Source organism: Patagioenas fasciata, chromosome 1, assembly GCF_037038585.1.
Source record: "Patagioenas fasciata isolate bPatFas1 chromosome 1, bPatFas1.hap1, whole genome shotgun sequence".
NCBI classification, from domain to species: Eukaryota; Metazoa; Chordata; class Aves; order Columbiformes; family Columbidae; genus Patagioenas; species Patagioenas fasciata.
Window position 1 is genome coordinate 102479231 of NC_092520.1, and position 26306 is coordinate 102505536.

Below are 26306 nucleotides of genomic sequence, written 5' to 3' on the forward strand. Positions count from 1 at the left end.
GAGCACTACCACTTCAAGAATAAGTCTCAGTTTATTGCAACTTCTTAGACACTCAGGCAGCACAACCCAGCCAAGGTAACAATGCAGTCTCTACTGATCTGTCAATTATTACTTCCTTTTAGAGTCACCTTAAGTGTCAGAGACATGGTGTACATGCTCAAGACAGTATTAACCTTCTAGAAGTTCTTGGCAGCTCCCTGTATTCTGTTCAGTGGAATAAAGCAGATCCCTTGCAAGCACATCATTCCATAAGCTGAACTAAACTAGGAAAATATCTTGAATGGAAGAGGAACTAAAGTGAAATTAAATACAAAAGTGAATGAGAAAAGGTTCAAACAGGATATTACTCTGTGATGGCAAACAGTATGTTCTTGCAAAGAGGCCTATGGTAAACTATGTCAAAAAAAGGGAAAAGTAAAAAAGGGAAAATTATTAACAATATTTGATATTTACTGCACTTCATGAATTAGAAGAGGTACAACTGAGATTTTTTTAATGGTGTGAAAAAAGTGAAAGACATTTAATAATTTAATCTTTAATCTTCAGAAACATATCTGAACAATTAAGAGCACATCAGGCAATACAGCTACATCACTCTACTATTACACTGGTTGTAGAGGTACCATTTGTATCTTGCGCAACTTCTGTGGCTGGCCCATGTTGGAATCCAACCTGAAATAGAACTCCAACATTACTGCAATATGTTTACCTCAGTAAAGAAACATAAATAATGACAAGTGTAAATGGAACATAATGGAAATATGCCATTTATAACTGTACTAGTGGAGAAAGTGCCTCTTATTGTGATAAAGCATGACCAATTATTACTGTCATTGAGAAAGTACGTTCCTTGAAAGATTCCAGTAGGGCAAATGCTGAGGCAGCATAGCCTGCAGCACAGGTATGCTCTGAGCAGAGCGTAAGGTGGCGTCGAACAGTCCAGCTGCTGTTCAGTCCCCTCATTGAATTACACTGTCTTAGAGAATATCTGAAAGAAAATTTTGATAATCCCATTGCTCTGGAAGTCAAAAAATATGTACCAGCATTCTGGATATTAATAAAAAGAAAATACAGATGTAAAGCTATGGAGTTTAGGGTGTTAGGGATTGTTCTAGTTTTGACTGGGATAGAGTTAATTTTCTTCTTAGTAGCTGGTACAGTGCTGTGCTTTGGATTTAGTATGAGAATAATGTTGATAACATTGATGTTTTAGGTGGTGTTAACAGTCAAGGACTTCTCAGCTCCTCATACCACGCCAGATGCACAAGTCTGAGGGGGGCTGGGAACAACCAGGACAGCTGACCCAAACTGGCCAAAAGGATATTCAATATCATATTGTGCTCAGTGTATATTTTGGGGGAAGCTGGCTGGGGGAACTGCTACTCAGCAGCTGTCTGAGTATTCGCTGATGAGTGGTTGGCAACTGCATTGCACATCACTTGTTCTATATATTTCTTTATTATTATTATCATTGTTGTTGTTTATTATTATTTTCCCTTAATGTCCTATTAAAATATCTTAATCTTAACCCACAAGTTTTACCTTTTTTCCAGTTCTCTCCCTCATCCCAGTGGCCTGGGGGGAGAGTGAGTGAATAGCTGTGTGTGGTATTTAGCTGCTTGTCAGGTTAAACTGCAACAGGGAGGTATGCAATCTTTCCTACTTTTACGCCCAGGAGAAGTGACTTACCACAGTCCACTTACTATCCTAATAAAATATTACATCTCCTTTTTTTTGAGTGTACAAAAAGATTGTTTGGATTTCTAGTTTATTTTATTTGCTTTTTCATGTAATTTGCAAACAAAAATAAAGCACGGGAGATAGGATGTATTAGTGGGCATGACCATTAGAGAATTTGATGAAAAGCACAATGGAACAAAGTCAAAGCTTGATTACGTATCTACCAATCTGACTTTTTTAAAAGGAGAACAAAAGAAGAGCATACATTGTCAGGCAAAAGAGCTTAATAAGACCACCTGAGTGAGATACGGGTCAGGATCCAATTTGCAGGAAAGTGAACAGTTATTAATGTATAATACTCAAGGATGTATTTTTCAAGCAGCTGCAATTCAGTTATGTCTTTCTTTTTGAAAAGGATTGAGATGGCCAATTCCTGAAATATTTTCGTGTGTATAGATGTACATCTATATAATGCATATATTTATCCATGCATCTGCATAAAACAATGTTAGAAGCCATAGAAAGGTCATTTACAGATTTTGAAACTCTCAACAAGATGACAAGAATCTACTGTCTTCAGATGAACATTGTAGAAGCTCTTAAGATTTAGTTAATGGCATAGAAGCCAAAACTGTGCCCTGAAACATATCTGCAGAAAAGTTAACCTTGCTTGAGACAATAAAAGTAACCGCAGTTACAGTGCTTCTTTTACAAATGGCGGTTTCCCTGCAGTAGTCTGAGAGATTACATCTAGTAGAGGTGAGTGTGGATGTTAAAACTACTTTTACATAACTTTATTACTTGACATATCAGTCTGCGACATGTTATGAGGCTCTATCTGTTTATGCTGCTGCTGGGAACTGGCTATTTAAACTTGTAACTCCTAGATCCCATTAGGCTCAATCCAGAGTCTCATCAGAAAGGCAGCTGCTGAGTAAGGCTCAAATCTGTATTTAGTGCTACAAAATCAGACAACTTGCACTAGCAAATCTGTTCAAGTAGTCTGACTTGTTTCTCAGAAAAGTGTGTGAAATTATCTTCAGCCCAGGGAAATAACATACAGAAGCCATGAAGGCAGGGAGTTTTTTTCTCTAATTATACCCAGCAGACAAGAGGTCCCATAAGGACTCTTGTGGGCTGTCTCAAATTAGAGTGCTCCCCAGGCTTCAGGTCAGGGTCTGTGCTGGAAAGAGATCTGCATTAAATGTGTCAACTCTTCTTGATGGTCTTTCCCCCCTGCTGAGGGAAAGGAGCTGATAGTGTAATTTACACTGTCTATTATATATTCATATTATTCAGGGTACTGTCCTTTGATTGAAGATGATGTATGGGTAGTTTTTGTAAGAATACATCAAAATAACTGAAGAATGTTAAAGAACTACACACGCTGCTTATTGCTACGTGGAAGAAATTCTGTGAATATGCTACATATTTTTTTGTTTTAATTGATTTTGTGTACAGACAAACCATATTTTCACTAATTCTCATTTCTTTAATGAGAAAACAGTCTTCCTTTATTAAAAAAGCACCTTTCAAAAAAGTCTTCTATTAGTTGCAGACTTGAGGCACATTATTTCACTTTTTATACTTTCACTCTAGGGTTCCCGAGAGTTGTGTTGATTTTTCTTTTCTTCTCCTATTCTCATGTTTTCTTACTTGGACCTTTTTACAGACCAGGAATATTTTATCTTCTGCTTTTTGTAGTCATAAAGAATATTCTTTCAGAACACTCTCAATACTGAAAAAACAAAAACTAAAAAATAACAAAACTTCTACATGCAGATTTCTCTGAAAATTCCAACTGGGGCTGTAAAAAGAGGCATTTTACTTTTTACTTTGGATTCAGTTGCAAACTTTGTGTCTTAAATCTATTGGACCAAAGAATATATCTTAGTGTCATGGTTGTTATGATTTCTCATGGGAAATAACAGGTTTAAGGCAGGTCACAATATCAACCCTTTTATCAGTACAGTTACTTAGTCATTTATCTTATTAAAATAAAATGTCCTGTCAAACTATTTAGACCAAAAAAAGAGGTAGGTTTGTGGCTCTCTGGTATCGTATGCTGAAAACAGTATTTTTCAACTGACGTAGCAAAACTTTCGTAGTAGGAAATCACCGTGTTTCTTACAGGAAATCTTAAGCCAGATATTTGATCTTGTACTGTTGAGGTTTTGGTGTTTTCTAGATGAGCAAACAAAAAGTATTTTTCAAGGTACATCACAGCGTTAAAGGAAAGTTGACGAAGATGTTACTGCTAATGTTGAGAACAAACTGTATTTTTTGCTAGGACTGTTAGGAAAAAAGTCGGCTACTTGAATGCAAGATATTTAAAAATTACTCAGGTGTAAGAGTTTTTTAAAATACTTTTTATAAAGAAAAAATTTATTGCTTTATTTATAAAACATCAAAAGAATGCTGATAGAGAAGTCTTATGTAAAAAGTAGCATAGACATAAAAGTAAGGAACTAGCTTGAGGCTTAGTCTATGTTTAAAATAAATTTAAACAATCAAATACAATATGCTGACACATATGGAGAAATTAAGTAACTGAGAACATATGTGACAATACACCTATGTGTTTGCCAGTTGTTATTGCAGTCACAGAAATCAAGGACAATCACGTTTTTTTACCAATGACTAGTACATTCATTATGTGTAGTTACTTGATTTATGTGTGGTTATGTATGGTATGTATTCATATGGAACTGTGCTGAATTGCAGTTAGTGGTAGAAAAGGAGCCAGGTGAGTTTAGATTTAATGATCCTGGGATTGAGTCTATAGCTCACATGAGGCTGAACTTCGTAGATATTCCTTCCCCAAGTACCTAATACGGTACTATAGTGTATGGGGTGGTATATCTGAAATTTATTTCAGTTTACTTTGTATTCTAATAGAGAATACTTAGGGTTTCTCATTGAAAAGTTCAGAAAAATAGTATTTATATTCTATAACCAGTATTTGGGCAGTGATTCAAAAGAAAAAAAAAAAAGACTAATCTGTTCAAATATTATTTTTCAGTTTATTTTAAATATGTTATCCATCCCATGTAATTAATTGATGATTGATTATTTAATAATAAATAGATAATGATTATTAAATTAGTACTAGATAGTTTGATATTTGTGTAGATTAATGTCTGTTTTCTACAATGTAAAGTTGTCCTCTGCATCCATGCAGAGATAGAGATATATATATATATATATATATATATATATATATATATATATATATATAAAAGTATGTATCTATTGTATAATTCCCTTTGCAAGGGAAATGTAAGAGTTTGTATAACTCATGGTGTTGCACACCTTAAAAATTAAATTTTCTTCACAAAAATGTAGTCTATGAAATCCAGTCATTCTTTCTTGGAGGTCCTGTTTGAACAAAATGTTTTTTCTTGTCAAAGACCTTGTATTTGACTTGCATGAGAATTCAAACCATTGGGCAGGTGCAAACTATTGGTTAAATTTGTACAGTGTAATTTGTTCTGATCTACACCTGCATTACCAGTAGAGAGTCATCTGGTCATGAAAAGATTTTTCTAAAATCATTAATCTAAATCAGAGGTGCCCAAACCTTGGCTTTTGAATGATTCATGAATCATTCAGTAAGAACTGTAAATGTATTTTTAAAATGCAATAAATAATTAGTATCCCTAAACTTTACTGTAAATTAGGCATCAAAACAACCAAATGTGATTCACCTCACCATCTGTATATATAATTTTACAAATTAATAGATTTTTCTCCTGTGATAGTGGGAAGAAAGGGCAAATAGAGAAAATGAAGACAATCTGAGAGAGCTGGGCTGTTCTTCCTGAAGGGAGAAGGCTCCAGAGAGACCTTATAGCAGCCTTCCAGTATTTAAGGGATCCTATGAGAAAGCTGGAAGGGGCCTTTTTGCAAGGCCATGTAGTATTGGCACAAGTGATAGTGGCTTTAAACTGAAAGAGTGTGGTTTTAGATTAGGTATTAATAGAAGGAAGAAATTCTTCACCATAAGGATGGGAACGCACTGGCACAGGCTGGCCAGAGAAGCTGTGGATGCCCCATCCCTGAAACTGTTCAAGGCCAGGTTGGATGGGGCTTTGAGCTACCTGGTCTAGCGGAAGATGTCCCTGACTATGGCAGGGAGGTGAGAACTAGATGATCTTTGAGCTCCCTTCCAACCCAAAGCATTCTGTGATTCCATGATACTGAGGCTTGGACCTTGTTAAAGAATAACAAAAAACCCCTTCTTATGACTTCATTTAATCATGAACAGTATTTTTCAGTAGTTAACTAGTAATAACAACTGAAAAGGAATACTTCTGTTCATTACTTTGTATTGTATTTGAGCTGTTTAAGAATTTGCATGTCTGTAAATTAGTATTAATATGCTACTTGATTGGAGATAGATATAGAGATAGTTTTCATTTTTAGGATTTGAGCCAATATCTAATATAACTCAATGACATGACAACTACCTTTTTAATCTGCAAGATTTATTACGGTTTTAGTGTTCACTAAATTGAAAATGTGGTATCTGCTCATTTTTTAATTTGACATGAAGTTAGTAAAGGCACAAATTCAAATGGCATCCTGAAATTTTACCTTTTATTTCCTTGGCAGTGGAAAGTAAAAGTCTGTCCTTCCTGATAGAAAATACAGTTAGAATTTTAATCCCTTGGGTTTAAAAATCCACTATTTAGATGCTGCATTTTTGCTAAAATTAAATAATAATCCCTATGAAAATATATAAATATGAAAATATATAATAATAGAATATCTCAAGTTGGAAGGGACTCATAAGGATCATCGAGTAAATTAATAAATATGAGAAAAGTAGGAAACTGTTTTTCCTTTCGTCAAGACATGCTTTTGAAATAGATAAAAAATTAAAATGCGGAAGTATACAATATTTTGCAGATAATAGAGGGGTTTTTTGGGGGGGAGGAGCTGAATAATTTACTTATGATGCTCAGGGATAATTAATAATTGTAAATTGTTGCAATAAAAGCTTTATATCATGTTACACCGTCACAGCAGTATTAAGTCTTATCCTCTGTCTTAGGCATTTTTCAATAAAGACTACTAGGAAATTAAAAGAAAATAATAATCCTTTATTTCAATTAAAACAAGGGAAACAGAACAAGGTAGTGTTTTGTGTAATTTTTAAATGCATATAGTAGCAAATTCTACAAATATCTGGGAAACCTCAATAGAATTTGTTCTGGTGTGTTACTCTTTGGCTTTGATCACATGTTTAGGCCATTATAATTACTTTGCAAGTAGTTATAGTTTGGGCATTGTAAAGTTTTGAAACTGAGTTTGTTTTGAGAGCATAGTGCAAGAGACTTCATGGTAAAATAATGTGTCTGTAGATTACTGCTAATTTGGGGGGGTGGTTGTTTGTTGTTTTTGTTTCTTTGTTTGTCTCTATTGCTTTTCCTCTTCTCTCCATGTTTATACTATTTCAAATGGTGATAAGATCCAATTCACTTTGATGTGCAACATATTTTAAGGGCTTAAGACTGTTAAAAGTGAATTATGAAAGCGTTTTCACAAAAATTTGTAATGCCACAGGAAAATCAGACTGCCTTGTTTTTATTTTGTTTTGTTTTGTTTAAAAAAAAAAAAAAAACAAAAAACAAAAAACTCTGTTGTATGTTTCTTTCTTTCTAGCACTTTGGAAAACGGTGGGCAGCCATCTGCAGATGGACAGAAGACCGATGGGTCCTTCTGCAAGATATTCTTCGTAAATGGCAACATTTTGCAGAAGAGCAGGTAAGTAGTTTTAGCAGTTATGAATTGGAACATTCCTTTAAAAAATTGCACTAGGAAAGGCCTAACTTTTCATTCTCTTCTCTCCAATTTTCTTTCAGTGCCTTTTTGATGCATGGCTTACTGAGAAAGAGGATGCTGTGAGCAAAATTCATACAACAGGCTTTAAAGATCAAAATGAAATGCTGATCAATCTACGCGAAATAACTGTATGTATTTTTCATTCTGCTATTTTATGTTCAGCTTTCTTACTCATGAATCTGAGTGCAGGTGGCTTTATCTCTATACTTATATACTGAAAGTTTCTTTGTTCGTACTATTGATGTATATATTATGTGTGAGACTGAATATATATGCATAAGAGTAAGTGGTTTTCATACAGCAAAACCTGTTATGCATTCCTTGAACTTGAAAAAGCTAAAGACTCAAAAGTTGTGAAAAGCTGACATTAGTACTACTTTACAACTATAGTTGAACTGCATTTCGGGAATCTAGTTACATACATAAAATGTGCCCTTTTCAACGTCTGCTACATCACTCTTCAGAAAATACCCTGCTATGAATCCCGTTTATGGAGGGACTGTAGGTCTGACTGCCTGTAGAGGTGGAAAATTTGCCACAGTCTAGACGCGCAAATGGTTTTACAGCCTTAGGACGTTTGTAGAGAAAATGGTATGGTATGTGCTGTTTTTATATGTGACAATGACTGTTTATGCATTTAGAGGAAAGAAAAATTCATGTCCATGCTTTTGATAAATTTTGTTGCTGTAAATAGGATCTTCATTGTTAATCAAAATTCTTGTCAGCGAATCTACTCTTCCACTCTTGGACTGATTTTTAGAAACAGGGAAAAACGGGATCATAGTGTCCTGACCCTGCTGTGCAGATCATGCCTGCCTTTTGGTCTGTGTTATTCTGAACATAAAGATATGTTTGGATGTAGTAAAGGAGAAGCTGTTGTACAAAATCACCTTGATAATTAGACCAGCTATTCCAGAATTGTAAAGGTGAGTCTGTCAGGCAATTGACATATATTCTTTTACTAATACAAAAATGTTTATATTCTTAACAATGTTATAGCTCACACCCTCAGTTGTCTAATTGTTTCCATCAGGAATTTTAGGTTTGATATCATGATATGGCATAAGAGCCTCCAGCCTGTTTTTCCTGTCTGTTTTATAGGCACAATGTGGCAAGATTAAGGTTGTGTTCTTTAGCCAGGTCTCAGTCTCTTAAGCCTGAAGGAAATTTCTGAAGGTATTTCATTAAACCATTTAGCATTATGACTGTTCCTTTGAAATTTTACAACCCTCCTATAAGGCCCTAAGCCTTCTAAAGTGCCTGAAGTTAAACAGGTCTGTTGAGATGCTGTTCACAGTATGAAAAACATGTCAATTCTTGCATATATTATTCATTACCTCACATAGTAGCAAAGAGAAGGTGAAATAAGAAAGACTAGCTGGTAGTTTTCATGCAAATTTGTATTTCAGGATACTTCTGAAGGAAGTAGGATTTAACTACCACTCACTGATACAGAAATACATCAGTGATTTCTCCACAGTGTTTTTATCTCCTATTTCTCAAGTGAGAGGAAATACACTGTCAATTTTAGTTACAACAATATTTATGATAATAAGCACTACTACTGCTTAAAAGTAAGTTTTCATTTGCCAAAATTTGTTAAAATGGTAGCCAGCATACATGTGTTTTCAGACAGTAATAAAGATTTTGAGTAATCAGAAAGATTGGGATTGTTTCTGAATCAAAATCTTTATACATGGATTGCTGGAAGATTTTTGCAGCCCCTTTGTAATGATTTGACTGCAGGCTCACCATTATTAACAAATATTAGTTTTCTGTAGATTCTTTCTCAGATGTGATTTTCCCAAACAAGAAGAAGGAGGTAAGTTAAAGCACAGGGTCACAGCCTCCTTCAGACGTCCACCTGCTCTGGTGTGGGGTCCTTCATGGGCTGCAGGTGAATCTCTGCCCCACTGTGGACCTCCATGGGCTACAGGGGGACAGCTGGCCTCACTACGGTCTGCACCATGGGCTGCAGGGAGATCTTTGCTCCTAGAGCACCTCCTGCCCCTGCTTCTTCCCTGACCTTGGTGTCTGCAAGGCTGTTTCTCACATTCTTCTCACTCCTTTCTTACAGCTGCTGTGCAGCATTTTTTTTTACCTTTTCTTGATGATATTGTCACAGAGGCACCAGCGAGTCACTGATAGGCTCAGCTTTGGCCAGTGGTGAGTCTGTTTTGGAGCCATCTGGAGCTGGTTCTATCTGATATGGGGGCAGCCTCTGGTGTCTTCTCACAGAAGCCAGTTTTGCATAGCCCAGGTGACAAATTCTTTCCATGTAAACCCTGTACAGATGTTGTCCCCCTTTTTCCCTCAGTTTTCGCACTCACGTTTTCATTATGACTGAAACAAATGGGTAAAATATATTTTTGTTCGGTGTAGTTCACGCAGTCCTAATGTTGTGTTAAAATCAGTTAGATTTTTTCTTAATTTATACACTGTACCCGTAAGATCTATTGGTAGAATTTTTGTTTAACTAAAACTGTTTTTATCAAGAAATGTGTGTGTTTTAATAATCTCAAATGGCTTGTTTCAGAAGATTCATTTAGTATTTGTACGTGAAAATTGATCTTCTTTGTCATTAATGCTCTTTTGGGAGCTGCTTAGTCTAAAGGTCAGAAAAACTGTTTAGGCTTTACTGCTTTGTGCATGTATTAATACTGGCTTTTTTTTTTTTTTTTTCCCCTGATGTTGATGGGTAGTTTCTCTAGTTCTAAAAATGTTTCCTTAAAATAGCTGTTGCTTTCTAAAAAAAAAATTCCACATACCATTTATTCACTGTCACTATAATTGTATCTGAATTCTTACACAAAGCAAAGGGTGACAGAGAGCATGGAGGATGAATCCAGGTCAATGGAGGAGTTTGCTTTGGTCAATGAGGACTGGGTTAGGGAGCAATTAAATAGTCTGGACATCCATAAATCCATGGGTCCAGGTGGGATGCATCCACGGGTGCTGAGGGAACTGGCTGAGGTCATTGCTAGACCGCTCTCCATCATCTTTGCCAAGTCTTGGGAAACGGGAGAGGTGCTCGAGAATTGGAGGGAAGCAAATGTCACTCCAGTCTTCAAAAAGGGCAAGAAGGAGGATCCGGGTAATTATAGACCGGTCAGCCTCACCTCTGTCCCTGAGAAAGTAATGGAACAGCTTATCCTTGGTGCCATCTCAAGGCGTATCAAGGATAAGAAGGTTATTAGGGGCTGTCAGCATGGCTTTACCAAGGGTAAGTCGTGCTTGACCAACCTCATAGCCTTTTATGAGAATGTAACAAGGTGGATGGATGATGGCAGGGCGGTGGATGTGGTCTACCTTGACTTCAGTAAAGCCTTTGACACAGTCTCCCACAGCATCCTCACAGCTAAGTTGAGGAGGTGTGGTCTAGACAATAGAGTAGTGAGGTGGGTTGCAAACTGGCTTAAGGAGAGAAGCCAGAGAGTGGTAGTCAGTGGTGCAGTCTAGTTGGAGGCCAGTATCTAGTGGAGTGCCTCAGGGGTCAGTACTGGGACCAATATTATTCAATATATTTGTTAACGATTTGGACGAGGGAATTGAGTGTACTATCAGCAAGTTTGCTGATGACACTAAGCTGGGAGGAGTGGTTGACACGCCAGAAGGCTGTGCTGCCATCCAGCGGGACCTGGACAGGCTGCAGAGTTGGGCGGGGAATAACCTGATGAAATTTAACAAGGGCAAGTGTGGAGTACTGCATCTGGGCAGGAACAACCCCAGGTTCCAGTATAGGCTGGGAAATTACATATTAGAGAGCAGTGTAGGGGAAAGGGACCTGGGGGTCCTGGTGGACAGCAGGATGACCATGAGCCAGCACTGTGCCCTTGTGGCCAGGAAGGCCAATGGCATCCTTGGGTGTATTACAAGGAGGGTGGTTAGTAGATCGAGAGACGTCCTCCTTCCCCTCTACTCCGCCCTGGTGAGACCCCATCTGGAATATTGTGTCCAGTTCTGGGCCTTTCAGTTCAAGAAGGACAGGGAACTGCTGGAGAGGGTCCAGCGTAGGGCAACAAAGATGATTAAGGGAGTGGAGCACCTCCCTTATGAAGAAAGGCTGAGGGAGCTGGGTCTCTTTAGTTTGGAGAAGAGGAGACTGAGGGGTGACCTTATTAATGTTTATAAATATATAAAGGGTGTGTGCCAAGAGGATGGAGCCAGGCTCTTCTCGGTGGCAAACAATGATAGGACGAGGGGTAACGGGATCAAGCTGGAACACAAGAGATTCCACTTAAATTTGAGAAAGAACTTCTTCTCAGTGAGGGTAACAGAGCACTGGAACAGGCTGCCCAGGGAGGTTGTGGAGTCTCCTTCCCTGGAGACAGTCAAGACCCGCCTGGACATGTTCCTGTGTGACCTCACCTAGGTGTTCCTGCTCCAGCAGGGGGGTTGGACTAGATGATCTTTTGATGTCCCTTCCAATCCCAAACATACTGTGATACTGTGATCATTTGAATGGAAGAGTACTGATTACAAAGACTGAATCTTTCGTTGCCTAAACTGCATTTTAGATGGCAATTTTGGATGACAAGGCTACAGGAAACTATATGTAGACTAAGTTCTGTTGTCTAAATATTTGTTTAATTTTTCCTTTCATGCTTTGGGGATTAGATTGCCATCTTCAGCTTCACAAGGAGTTCAAAATTTGGCCATGGTTAGCACAGGTTAGGGTGTAGAGAATGAATGCTTAAGGTATGAGAATCAATGGAGTAAAACAGTGGAGTCAGCAAAAAATAAACACAGGTGAAACCTGGAGCTGTGGATGACTGTTGGATCTGCGAAGAATTGTATTTATAGATCTCAGGATCTATACATCCTGTGAGATCCCTTGGCAGTTTACTGCAGTACAAATGTGAAGACCGACGATTTCTCCTTTTGCATTAGCATCCGTGGGTTCAAGCTGTTGTGTATGAGAGTTTCCAGGCTTCCAGCTACAGGGCCCTGTCCTTGGCACTCAGCAGAGCTCCTGGGGTTGCCAGGGCTTCACCATCCCCTGGGAGGTTACTGCCATGATCTGAGGAAGATTAGAAATACATGATTCTTCAGTAGTGCCAAAACCAAATTTATTTTCTTTGATCTTTTTTTTTTGTTTGGTTGTTTTTTGTCTGTCTGTCTGTTTGTTTGTTTGTTTGTTTGTTTTAATCCAGGTTTGGGATCAAATATTATTTTTCTAGAAACAGGTGTTGTTTGTTTGGTTTTTTTTCCACAGTGAGTTTTAACATGCAATATATGACTACGCACAACAAAACTTTAAAGAAATATTGTTTGGAATTTTGATATAGTTGCTAACATTAGTGTAGTTTTAAGGTTATTAATGTGACACAGTTGTTAGCTTTTTGATTTATGTTGTCACCTGAGGCATTCTGTGATTGCCAGAGTTGCTCCACCAGTGATGTTATATTGCTTTGTGAAGTGCAATGTGTCCATTCCACTATGTCAGCTCTACCAGCAGTTTTTATAGTAACAAGAGCATGGCAGTATGGGAGTTTGTATGAAATACACTTATTTTGGATCTTGATGGTGCACTCTTTAGGATTTTTCTTCTAAGTTTGTTGGGGGTTGTTGTTTTTATTTTTTTCTGGTAGGCTGTTTTTGGTGGTGTTTCATCTGTTTTGTTTTTCCTGTGTGAATTACTGTTCCTCCTGCTGTTCCTTTGTTTAACAGATGCTAAAAGGAGATCTAGAAATGAAAAGACAAATGATGGGTAAGCTGAAGTCACTCAGCCAAGATCTCCTTGTAGCTGTGAAAAATAAAGCAGTGGCTCAAAAGCTGGAAAGTCGTCTTGAAAATTTTGCCCAGCGCTGGGACAACCTTGTACAGAAGGTGGAGAGCAGTTCTAATCAGGTTTGTTAAAATGATCATTTGGTCAGTTGGAGACAAAGCCTTTGGCTGTCTTTTGTTTTTCCTCCCTGCATGATTGCTGAAGACATATTTTATTTTTAGGACAGCATAATACAACTGTAATTCAAACTTTGAGATTTTTATTGATCTTTTTAGTTTTTGATCTCTCTTTATAGTGTTGATCACTTTCTTGAGTTGTTAACTATGTTTTCAGGGATGACACAATCCATAATGAAAATACTTTTTCGAGTTAATTTATTTTTAACCTATAATAGTTGACCACTTTGAATGCACTGGTTTTTATAGCTCTGTGGAACAGAACTTGGTCTGAAATTAGTATAAGAACTGTTTTCTAGTTAAAAAGAAATTATTTGTATTTCTTTTCAACTGTGAAAGTGTATATTACTGTTTTATTTCCGCTTATGTTATTCTGATTTACAGATTAAAAGAAATGTCATAGAGAGAGAACTTTCTTGGAAAAATAAAGAAATCAATCCATACGTGTAGCCATAATGCCAATGAAAACAGAATACAATCCACTATTATTTTGACCAGCTCCTTTATGTTAACTGTAATATATTAAAAAAAAAAGAATCTAGGGTTTTAAAGCTTCACATTTTTTTTAAAAACAGATAAGAAAATCAGTGTTCTGAAAAACATCATCATTTATTTTTCCTAGCCATCTGTCAGCATCTCTTTCTTATTGGATTTAAACCCAAATCAGCTCACTTTTTTCCATTTCATTATCTCATTTGTACTGAGTTATTTTTGTGCTATCATTGTATTAATGGTAAAATGGAAATGGACTTTAAGAATTTTAATGTTAACACAGTCGCATATTACTGCATGCACCTCTCTCCTGTTCCTACAGGACCAGAACTCATCATTCTGGTCAGTTTGATTCAGTTTCCTTGACCATGCTGCACTATTTTGTTTCTACATACTAATGCTTCTACCAGCTTATGTTTGAGTAATTAAATGAAAGCTGCAATACTTCCTGTAGTGATCTGAATTCCTCTCAGTAACCTTGTTTCCAACTCGGACATAAATCTTTTTGTTTGCTCTGTGATACATTTTCTTGTGTAGCTGAAGTTGGAAAAATCAGTTTGGGAGAACAGGAGAAAATGGGGAAAGGGTACAATTTTGCTTAGTAACAGGAAGCAATGTTCGAGAGTTATTTAGGTTGTTGATCAGTCCTAAAAGCAGATACTAGCTTTGAAAAAGGAACCTTGAATACTGAAAAGATAGACTGCTCATGAAGTGAGCGGTTCTGGGGCTACATCCATATGTGATAAAGCAGCAAAGGTGGGAGGTGCTTTGGATTCTCAAAACAGTGTAAGTGTGTTATCATAGCAGCACACTTCCGTTGATAAGCTTTTCCTCCAAGGAGAAACTGCTTTGCCTGGCGCAGAGTTGGGATGTTGTTGTGGGTATATTGCTCTGCGTTCTGGAGACATTGCACATTCAGTGCTGACTGAAGAACCACTTCCTAGGGCATTTTACACAGTTTAGATAAGTCCTCTGTGAAATACTGATTGTGTACTTTTTGCCATGGGTTTCTGTCTAGGCAGGGCAGATAATGTTGGTGGGGTTTATACATTTATTCATTGCAAAGCTCATTTACACATTTAGAGTGCAAAAGCAAAAATTGCTCTAAAAGACATGATTACTATCTCTGATCATGAACTGGGGACAGAGGAGTTGGAAGAGGGTGTCAAATACACCATTTTCACAAAAATCTATCAGAAAATGCACATTTTATTCATCAAACATGTATATTGACTTCAAAATGAACTTTATTCCATTCATTAATAATTCTTATAGTATTTTCATAATTACATTTCTGTCATTAGTTATTTCCCCTCCCTCTTACTGAAGTGTCACTAGATGATTGAATTGTTAACAAAATAAGAAATTAAATGGAAAGGACAACCTCAGCCTCAGTTCAAAGTTGATTCTACAGCTAGGAAGCAGTTATACATGCCAAAGGAAAAGTGCCGAAAGTATAATGTGAGTCCTCCCACATTTAACTGAATTCATTGCTGCTGAACATAAGCATCTAATCAGAACTCATGGCTGAAGCTTCTGCTGCAAATGAGTGAATGGCAAGGGTAAGAGAGAGAAACCTCTAAAAAGCAGTTTGTCCTCATCATGAAAATGTCAGCTTTCCTTCGTTGACCACACAATGAAATCAAGGACAAGGACAACTTACTTAGATTAGATGCATAGCTTTTCAAAACTCTAAACCCATCTTTGGTGAGTTCATTATGCTTCACTAAATTGTACTGAATACCTTCTCAAACTAAAGAAAACACCATTCCTCATCTGAACTTCCCCACTCAAATACATACATTTCATCAAAGCACAGATGACAGCTCCAAAAGTGAGTGTTAAGGAAAATTATGAGTTTATCAGGACGAAGGGCACTTCCAAAGACAGTAATAAATGATGGCATTAAAAGTAGACTGCCATATAAAAGAGAAATAAAATGACATAAAACCACTGAAGTGCTATACGCACATTGTACATATGTTTGCCTGTAAAAGATTAAAAGAAAGATTTAAATTTGTCCACTCTGAAAAGAAATGGGTTTTAATAGGTTTCTAAGATGAGCCTGCTGATGTGAAACTGCAGACAAGCATTGTGTTTTTAAAGTCTTTTAATGTGCAGCCCTGTGAGTCACCTTAGCACTTTCCATATGATTTTCTAGTGTGTTAAAGGCTTAGTCAGTACTGTCCCTACTCGGATTCCTATTTGCTTGTTGGGAACTGAGAAGGATGAGGAAACTATACTGTCATTATTTAGACCATCTTTGAATAGCACATGAAACACCACTTCAGGGATTAGAATTAAAAGGCGGTTTTTTGTTTGTTTTGTTTTGCTTTTTTTTTTTTTCCAAGGGAATCTAATTGAAAAGGCTTCCTTTTTTGTACTTCCTTATATTTTTTAAGGATTATTTTTTTACCTACTGAAGTGTTGACACTCTTTAAATGTGAATCAACTTCATCTTGCAGAGTTATATTACAGTGTAATCCTCAGTACCTTTTACTTGTACCCAGTCTCTAATTAGAATGATTATGAACTTCAGATTCTCATCTCTATTCTCCATTTGAAGTGTATAATATTTAACCTCCACTCCTATTGATTGAGCATGAAAAATATTTCTTTACTGTTTTGACATGTAAATCATTACCCCCCACAACATCGTGACTTGACTGCTCTGAGCGGATGGTAATTGCACTACAAGCCTTTGAAGCACAGCTCCCAGTAACCAGTGGAAACTGTTACTCCTGTGGTTTATTCTGTTGTACACCTTCTTCACTGTAAACTGTACTCCGATATTGATTGGCAAATGGAAACATGACAAGATGTGACCTCAGGTGTCAGAAACATCATCCTATCATTGATTTTTTGGATAAAACTGAATGTAATAAGAATTTTGTGAGAAGAGGAAAGAGAGACTGTACCCAAAACTGAATATCAGGAGGAGCAAGCAATTGTTTGAAGTGTCTTAGCTACAGAGTAAACCCAGAGAAAGATGACATCAGGTGTTATCCTCAAATTTCACAGAACCCTAGACCTCAGAAGCCTTAATTTGCTTTTCTTTTTGCACCTCCCCCCAAAAAACAAACAAACAACCAAACAAACACCAACCCAAAAGTAATGCTGTATGAAGTTTTAATAAAGTTATATGGATTTTTTTCCTTAATATTGCCATGATTTCTGTAGTTGAAAATACTGAAGCTGATGCATATTTTTGAGGGAACTAGAACAAGATAATTAATACATAATATTGTAGTGATTAAAAAGTCAAATGGGTTTTTTTCTCTTCCAAAGAATTTATGTAGTTCATGTGTTAGCTAAGTCCCTGCAGTTCACAAGCAGCTTACTCCAATTGACATAATTAATCCAGAGATTTAAAAAAAAAATCTGCTCTGAATCTTAATTTTGTAGTCTCTGAGTAGTCCGTATTCTGCTCTAGACAGCTGGTCATTTCTAGAGGGGGAAGCACAGCACTGAGCTGGCTGCTCTAAGGAAGAAAGGCTGCCAAAATTACAGTGGCAATAGCTTTCCCTACTCATCGCTTTCACTGGCAGACTGGACAAAGAACAGGAAGACAGTTTTGTTTTAGGAGACCATGTGAAAGATTTGACAAAATTGTCAGGAATTTGCTTGGGTTTTTTCAGGCTGAGAAGAGGCTGGTTACTAACAGTATCCACCTTTTCTTGTCACTCTATTTTTTTCCAATATGAGAAAACATTGTGGAAAAGGTGTTATAGTTAATTACCTGGTATGCCTCTTCTCCATCATTTATAGAAACAGTAATGTCTCAGTAACTAAGGTAACTCGATTCTCTTACAGGGCTTCTGATGCAAGAACTAACAGAAAATTTATATATGTGTCTATAGTTTCATGGAATTTCAGATACTGTCATTCCTGTCTCTGAGTCAGAAAGTCTTTCTAATTCTTGCACATTGGCAATATGCAAAGTAGCAGGGCTCTTCTGATGCATGGCTTTTCCTGCTCCTGGTTTAACTTTTTCCTTTTATTTTCCATTTTACTGACTCTAAACTGTGAGGTGGTCATTAACATTGGAACTGTAACTAGAGCATTTTGACAAATGAGCCATCATCTGACAGAACCAAAAACAGAAGTGACCAATTTCTCATGAGTTAAGGTACTTAAGAACAGATGCCCACCTTTAAGTGAGAAATTTGTAGTTTGTTGTTATATGGAAACAAATACAAACAGGCAATACATGTACAACCAGTATCTTTTGACAAATATGAGCAGAAAATATTTCTCATAATTCTTTTTTTTTTTTTTTTTTTTAATTTTATCCAGCTGAACTATATGAAGGGTTTGTTTTCTTATTACTGGGCGAAGTTAAAAACATTACATTGGTAGTGTTTACAATGTTACATATTATGCATATCAGCATCTGTTATGTCCCCTTATTGTTAGATTTTAATTATGGAATAAAGCTGATGCAAATTAATATGCCTTCTTATGGATGTTATCTAATTTAAGATTTCCTGACAGAAAGCTAACTGCCCTTTTGTGCAAGTAGGTTGTGATGAATTACATTCTAATTTGAAAATTATTATAAATGTAAACATAATAATTGCTATTTAATGCTGTTACCATGCCTTTATCGCTTCTCAAGGAATAAATCTTCAGAATGAAGGTGGAGTAGCATTTTAGATATTTGCTATCATTTCATTCCCTTATAAAACTTACTGTTCATTTCTTTTCTTCATTCAGCATGACTTAGAGGGAGTCTTAAGTTCATTCTGCTTAGGATTCTTTCTGATTTTGGTACTGACTTCTGCAGTTATCTTATTCACACAGCATGAGTCAGATTAAAGAATTTGGTTTGAGTCGTGTATATTGTTATTTTATTCTGAAGCTCAGCCTATGATCAGATGAGAGCAGCTTCTCATTATTTTCTATTACTACTCCAAAGAGTCTTCACTGAAGTCTTTCAAACAATGTGTGACCTCTATTTTAATACTTCTCACAGATTTCGCAGGCTGTCACTACCACTCAGACATCACTAACACAGACAACTGTAATGGAAACTGTAACTATGGTGACCACAAGAGAACAAATCCTGGTCAAGCATGCTAAAGAGGAACTCCCACCACCTCCACCTCACAAAAAGAGGCAACTCCTTGTGGATTCAGAAATTAGGAAGAGGTGAGAATCATTAAGAGACAGAGAGAGAATACTGATAGAGTTTGGATAAGAATGCAGAAATAGTCATTTGACTGCAACAGGTTGCTGTATACTCTTTTGAGATTAAAATTAGGTTTCTGTTCTCTATTATGGTACCAATTGGTTATTATATTTCTTTACTCAGGATGAGTTGTGTGTTTTTCTGTGCTTCTTGTCCAACTGTTTTGCAGTAGGGAATGTTAATAATTTTTTAATACCATTGTGATAATATTTACAGTCAGTAGAAGTACTTATGTATTGCACTGTGGTGGTCCCACTTGACTGTAGCCTTCAAACTTGAAGGACAAGAAGCCTTCCACTGATTCTCAGCTTTTTACATTTTTTAAAAAGCATTTTTAATAGTTAAAATACTAGTAGTGTAGATATTGCCTGACTCCTAAAGTTCTATTTGTATTCTTTATGGCTCGTGGGTCAGCAGTAGAAATAACAGTTCTGCAGAGGCAGAGTTAATATTTGGTGAAACATGGAGTCTCATAGTTTTCAGATTTTTTCCTGATTTTAACTCAAGTACAAGTGACAAGGAATTTTAGACTAATACTGAACACTTATTAAGCTCACATGAGTTTAAGGAGAATTGGCTCAAGTGCTTAGTTTCTGAATAAGATGCTATGAAGCTAGACTTCAAACACTCTTTGTAATATTTGTTTTGAAAATGTGTTTTGATATTCAGATAAACATGTAAATTCCAAGGTAGCAGATTCAAGGACTGAAAGGACTGTCAAACTGCATTCAGTGTCTCATTTCTATAGAAAATATCTTTGTTTAGTTTGATGTGTTTTCCAGGATACTTTATTATCTTGTAAAATTGTGTTTAACTTATTAAGAAGAATGAGATAAACCATGAATAAGAGGAATCTGTCATCTTTTTTAATTGAAGGAGTGTGGCACTGAAAAAAATAGATATTTAGGGCCATCTTTTATTATACATGAGTGTCTGAAGTGGGATTTATCTTACCCTTCCTTGACCATTCTAAACGTAAGGTTTCTAGTTTAGGCCCATTGTTTAAGAACACTGTGTATGTGGTATAAGAAGAGTGATTCACCCCATTCTTGTTAAATTGGATAAATAAGTAACTTCATTAGCTAAATTTGAATGAATTGAATTTAATCTCCAAAGTCCTCATTTTGAATCTGTTTTTGTTTGTTTTCTCCCAAATCCTAATTTTCCATTAAATAACAGTGAGAGTCATGTTTAGTAATATGTTCCCAAGCACTCAACATAATGCATAGCAATGACTATCACCAGACTCATAATTCTTGAATTTGTTCAAGGAATTGTTAGATGGAAATGTTTTTATTTAACAGACATTATAAATATTAGTATCCTTATTAATGTTTCAGTAGTAATGTGCAAAGATCTCAGACATGATTGAGGCCCTGTATCTAATATGCAAGAGTAAACCTTCGTTGAGGCATGGTCCCTGCCTTGAAAATATTTACATACTGAATATTGAAACTGAAAAATTAAGACTGAAAAGTCTGTGAAATTTTAAAGTCTTTCAGTAATTGGTATTTTAAAGCTTTTCACCTTTTTTTCCCCGCAAACTGAACGTTTTTGGAATTATCTTACTTCATGTAAATAATAGTAAGTGAAACATGGGTCTATTGTAGTAAAGAAAAGCATTACCTTAGTTGAAACTAAATGAAGTAGCGTGATTTTTTTAAACCTATATTTTACAAGTCTTCCAGAAAGTTTTTGATATAAATAGCTATGCATTGTTGTAAAATTGAAGACCAATTTGCAGCATAAGTGTGTTTCTCAGCTACTAAGTATGTAATATTCATTTACAATTTCCTTCTTGCTCGTATTAGTTTAATTTGCTTTAATACTGAAAATAAAATGGGCAGGGTACAACAGATTACAGACTTCTAATTCATCATGCAAGGGAACTACTGGAAGGCAGGAATCAGCTGGATTATAGAAATTGTTTGTGTTCAGAAATACCTCATTTTATACAGATTGAGAGTTATAAATTCTTTATGTGTTTTAGTTGTTGTCTGTCTAAAGCATTACAACTAGCAAGAATATGTATAAATTTGATAGGTACTTATACAGGAAATAAGAGATTTTGTCAAATGGCAGACTATGATTGCTTGCAGCTATATTATTGGCAGATCTGCTGCCAAATTCACAGGGTGTTAATTTCTTTTTTTTTTACTATTGCATACTAGGGGGCTTTGATTTGTGTTTTACGCTATCTAAGTGATATTCACCATATAAATTCTGATTAACTTTTGGATAAGAGTCAAGATATGAATCTTGGAACAATCTGTACTTCTTAGCCTTTGTCTGGGATGACTTCAGATAATTGAATTAGCTGTGGTTTCTTACGTATGCTTAAAATCAGAGTCCTTTCCATATCTGCACAGACCAGTTCTTTTTATTTTGATCTGATTTGAAATAAAGCTGAATTCTAGGACGAAGAAGGGACTTCATTGCTTAATACGCTTTAATATGGTCCAACTAGCTGGAATATTGTTTTGTGTGCAGGAGTTATTATGTTTGTTTTAACAATGCAATCATACCATCGTTAGAGCCCTGGTTCAGTACCAGGGTGGACGTGGGTGGACGTACAGTCTGGTAATATGCCAAGTAAATTATGTTACAAATGTCCACAGCTGTGCAGCAGAATGAATAATGGTTGTATTGTCTGAAGGCAATGGTTTTCTATTTAGAAGGTTTTTTTTTTAAATTTCTAACCAAACAGCCAAAAATAAACAAAACAAAAACAAACACACAAACAAACAAACAAACAAAAGCTATGTACCTTTCCTATCCAGAAACTCCAATTGGATGTGTGGATGTTTCAGAGCAGGAAAACCCATCAGTAAATATCTTCAGAGAAACACTTTGCGAGGAAGCTTCAGGGAAGGAATTTCAGCTTAGAGTAACAGTTATTGTACCTGCTTTTATAAAAACATAAAAATGCAGTTTTAGAAACAGTATACAATTGTCTTTCTCCAGCACAATAAGTTTATATTGAACATAAGCATAACAATGGGAGAAGAAAACTCATTTTAAAATTTGAATGCTCAGCTAAAATGTCTGTGTGACTAAACAGGCTTTTCATTAATGCTTTTTGTGGGGGAATCTCATGGTTGTATTCTCAAACAGTTGGTTATTTTCTGTGTCCATTGTTGGCTGCAAGACCTTTCAATTTTTTGCTGTGCCTACACCCAAGGGAAAATGAAGCTGTAGTAGTGCATAGCTTTTGTTTTTTTGAAATAAAGAGAATGAGGGTTCTCAACCTCTCTCTCCTACATCATTCTGTGTTGTATGTGTGTGTGTTTATGTTCAAAATTTTCCCTGAACACTTGATACCTAAGAGTTGATGATTCTGCTTAGTTTTTGTTTGATTAAAAAAGTCCCCAGCAATTATTGAATGCTTGCCAGAAGCTTCTGAAGTTGCATAGCCAGATTGTGTTGGCCACGTTCTGCTGTCATGGTACAACACTGCATGCTCTTGGCTGTTATTTTTTGGGCTGGGAGGGAAAGGCACATTGGGTCTCTTTTGAGGTGATGAATAATGCTTCCATGTTTTGTCAGCTTCTTCCACCTGTTCTCAAACTTTAGTCAACGCTGTTACTGTAAAAGACTGTGATCTGAATGTTTTAGCAAGACTAGAGGATGAGGTCTTAAAGATGCACTGCACCTGCTGTGTGAATTACTAGTTTCAAGGAGGAAGAAAGTAGTTGGACTACTCTGTGAATATTATGTTAGTGGACTGCATAAGAGTATGGTCTCCAGCTACTTAGCTGAGGAGAAACAACGGATGGCTAAGATTAAAGCATTGGGCTTTCTATAATGATTTTATTTTTACATTTCCCAGTGCTTTGGAAGGATTAGAAGGATGTGAGAGTCTCCATTTATACTGAAGAAACAGAGGAGATGCCATTTGACTTGTGGACCAATAAGATCCACAGGAGTGAATATCACATTTTCATTGCCCCAACTCACTTTGGCATAAATGCCTGGGAAAGAAGCTGTTGATTTTTCTTGCCTCCTAAAGCAAATCTTTACCATTAGTGGTGGAAAGAACAGATAAGAAGCAGATTACTTTTTTCTTTTCTCCCAATTCACCCCCCCAAAAAGGCTAGAACTGCCTCAAAAGTAATGCTTCAAAATGTGAGAATCATTCAGGCATATGCTAAGTTCTGTTACTGGTCATAGGAAAGCTCTTTTTCCCAAATGAATTAATTTGAAACTGGGTACGGAAAAATACTTTGAGCTGTATAATAAAGGTCTTGAAAGTATTTATTAGGCATTGGGACTAGAGATAATTTTAACACAGTTGATGTTTTAGGATGAAAAAAAGAACCCTGTAAATGGGAGAAAGGGTTGCAACGTAACATCTTCATTTTCATGCTATTTATATATTCTGGGAAAAGAGGTCAGTTTTATAGTGTAAAAAAAATATGAAAATTACTCTGTTCACGGTGGATTTTGAAATAGCAAAAGGATAAAGCTGCTTAACGTTTAATATAAAACTACTTGTAATATTGATGTTCTTGAATATGACCAATGATACCTTTCTTTGCCATTAAGTAAATATCTTTGTAGATGCTTACTAACGTTTCCAATGAATGTCTATTTGTGATAACATTATTATGGACATAACGTTAATCTTCAGATTTGAAAGAGACTTCATGCCCTTTGAGGAGAAAGGCATGTTAAAATAGGATAGTTGCTCCATCTAGTGTTTTTTTTTTTTAATTTAGCAAGTGTTAACATAAGAGAGTAGCCTTCATTTCTTTGACAATTATTATACTTGGGATTTTAATGTTTCATTTCTTAGAAAATTTTGGATTTATGTAGAAAAATATATTAAAGTAAAATTATAGTAGTTTATTCAAAGTGCATTTTTGATAGCTATTTTTTCAAATAGCACATTGCTGTCCAATCAGTTCTGTTAGTCAGAACGATATCCTGATATTTAGCACTTTTACAGCAAATCTCTTGGGCTGTTCGATACATCCTCTTATTGAAATGCTTTTTTTTTTTTTTTTTCTGTTGTATGTTATCTAACATAACTTGGCAAATTTAAAAAGAGGAAAGCCATGTCTTCAGTTTTTCTGGTGGTCCTTGGTTTCAGTGTTGTATTTGTGTAGCCAGTGCCAGAGGAAATGAAAAGGTGACTGAGTACAATAGAATAGTTCTCTGTGGTTTACCAGAGGAGTAATTTATAGACATTTTCATTCAGTGTGTAAAAACAGGTGTGGTTATGTCGAAGTCTGTAAACACAGACACTTTATAACTTCTTAGTGCTCATTGCTTTTTAACCCTTTATCCTCTTTGTGACGTGAGAAATTGTGTAGTGTCAAACACACTGAGAATATATCTTCTAATTCACATTTAGTGTCTTAAGTTATCTCCTGTATTATAGGAATCGTATTAGCTGACACTCACTGGAAGTCATGAAGACTGGATGTAAAAGTGCTTTGCATACTTAGCCACTGACTGTTAGCTGAAGGCAAATAGTGTTAATGAACATACTCTACAACAACCTCTAGATTTTCACTTGCCTTAGCAGTAAGTGATTTGCTTATGTATGACAAATGCAGTGGATCTGTCAGAATTTCTGCAAGACATTCCATATTACAATTCAGGAACTATTGTGCAGGCTGGGGAAGGTATGGTTATAAACCAGTGGTAAGATGGATAGCTGGCTAAAGAAGGAGAACTATGAGGCTAATAAGATTAGATTAGTGGAGTTTCTGAAGGAGATTAATCCTTGGGATCGATGTAATATTTTCTTTGATACCTTGATGTTCATTACAGAAATGTGCTGGTCATAAAGTTGATAAGGCTAAACTGAATAGTATCACAACTGTAGGGGGAGGTCCAGAATGACGTTCAGAAAGGAAATAAAATTATTTGTAGACTGAACTAAAAAAATTGGAAAGGAAAAATATTTATTAGGATAAATAAGCTCTTGTATTAGGAGGTAAGAACAAGACTATATATCAACTAATGGTTCATCAGCTACGAACACAGAGGAGGAAGACAGACAGCAGGGCAGCAGTTCATCAGATAATTATTCTGCCAATGGGCATTGTATACTGTAAGGTTGTTCTTTGACTTGTTCTAGGCAACAAAGAGCTACAAGCTGAGGAACACCGCTGGTGAGCTGGACATTTCAGTCCGGCCATGGAAGTGTGGTAATTCAGTCATGTGGTTCTTGGATTACAGTCGTATCATTCCCTGCCAGCCCAATGTGTGGGCAAATGTTCTTATGTTTGCCCAAGATACACACTGGTGACATGCCTGGTGTGGTTTTGTTTGGGAAGGGGAGAAAAAAACAAGTGAGCAAAGGAAATTGTGAGGCAGTTTCCATGTGTTGAAAGAGTGAAGTCCTGATGCCACAGTCTGTCATGGTAGCGGTATCATAATAGCAGTTTCATGATATTCATTCGATTTAGAAAAAAGATTATGCACCGCGATGGCTGCACAACAGTGCGGCAGTTCACAACTTGTGTTCCTTTGTGAAGCTGTACAACATTCAAGTTGTTTGTATAAATATGTGGAAGGTTAGTGCATGCACATTACTGCACTGTCATCACCTTACTTGTGGCAGCTTGTAGAAAAGAGCAAAACAAGGAGTTTAAAATATACCATTGTCTTTCACTAGATGATGTTGGCTGAGAGAACCACAAAGGCCCTTCTTAGGTTTATTACACAGATTGAAGCTTTATAGTCAGTCAGCTTTTTGATTATTAATTAAAATTGCATTTGTTTTTATTGTGAAATATAAACAAATTGATGCTTGCTATTCCTTGGTGGTTTCCAGAAGGTATTTGATTAGATAAGGGCCTTGTAGCAGAACATAAATATCATACTCTGCTGGGTATTTGGGTTAGAAATTCCATGCACAAATAAATTGCAACTAAGTTGTGAAATGCCTTAAAGGTGAGGTTTATCATGTGTTTAATAAAGAAGAGGAAGGGAAAGCTAGAACAAGGAATCATTTTTGAACAAGTAATTGTGGTGATCTCAGCAAGAGAGTTTTGAATGGGAATCCAAAGTGAGCATATGGCATAGTATGATCCAGAAAATCAATTTGTGGGGAACTTCACTGAAAATTTTTATGTCATGTGAAGATGTTTTTTCAAATATGATTTGGATTAAAAAAAAAAATACACTGCATTTGAACTCATCTGAAATGTGCTGACCTGTAGAGAGAGGGCAGAGAGAC

The 26306-nt window shown here is 36.2% G+C and overlaps 1 protein-coding gene across 12 annotated transcripts in view; it reads left to right on the plus strand.

Moving 5' to 3' along the window:
• The window catches only part of DMD (dystrophin), a 1243922-nt gene that overhangs the window by 486934 nt on the left and 730682 nt on the right, over positions 1-26306 (plus strand). For all 12 annotated transcript variants that reach the window (XM_065859822.2, XM_071812115.1, XM_071812091.1 and 9 more), the window contains 4 exons: positions 7348-7449; positions 7548-7655; positions 13198-13377; positions 18899-19074. In XM_065859822.2, coding sequence (XP_065715894.1) covers positions 7348-7449; positions 7548-7655; positions 13198-13377; positions 18899-19074 — 566 coding nt within the window. The remainder of the gene's footprint in view (positions 1-7347; positions 7450-7547; positions 7656-13197; positions 13378-18898; positions 19075-26306) is intronic.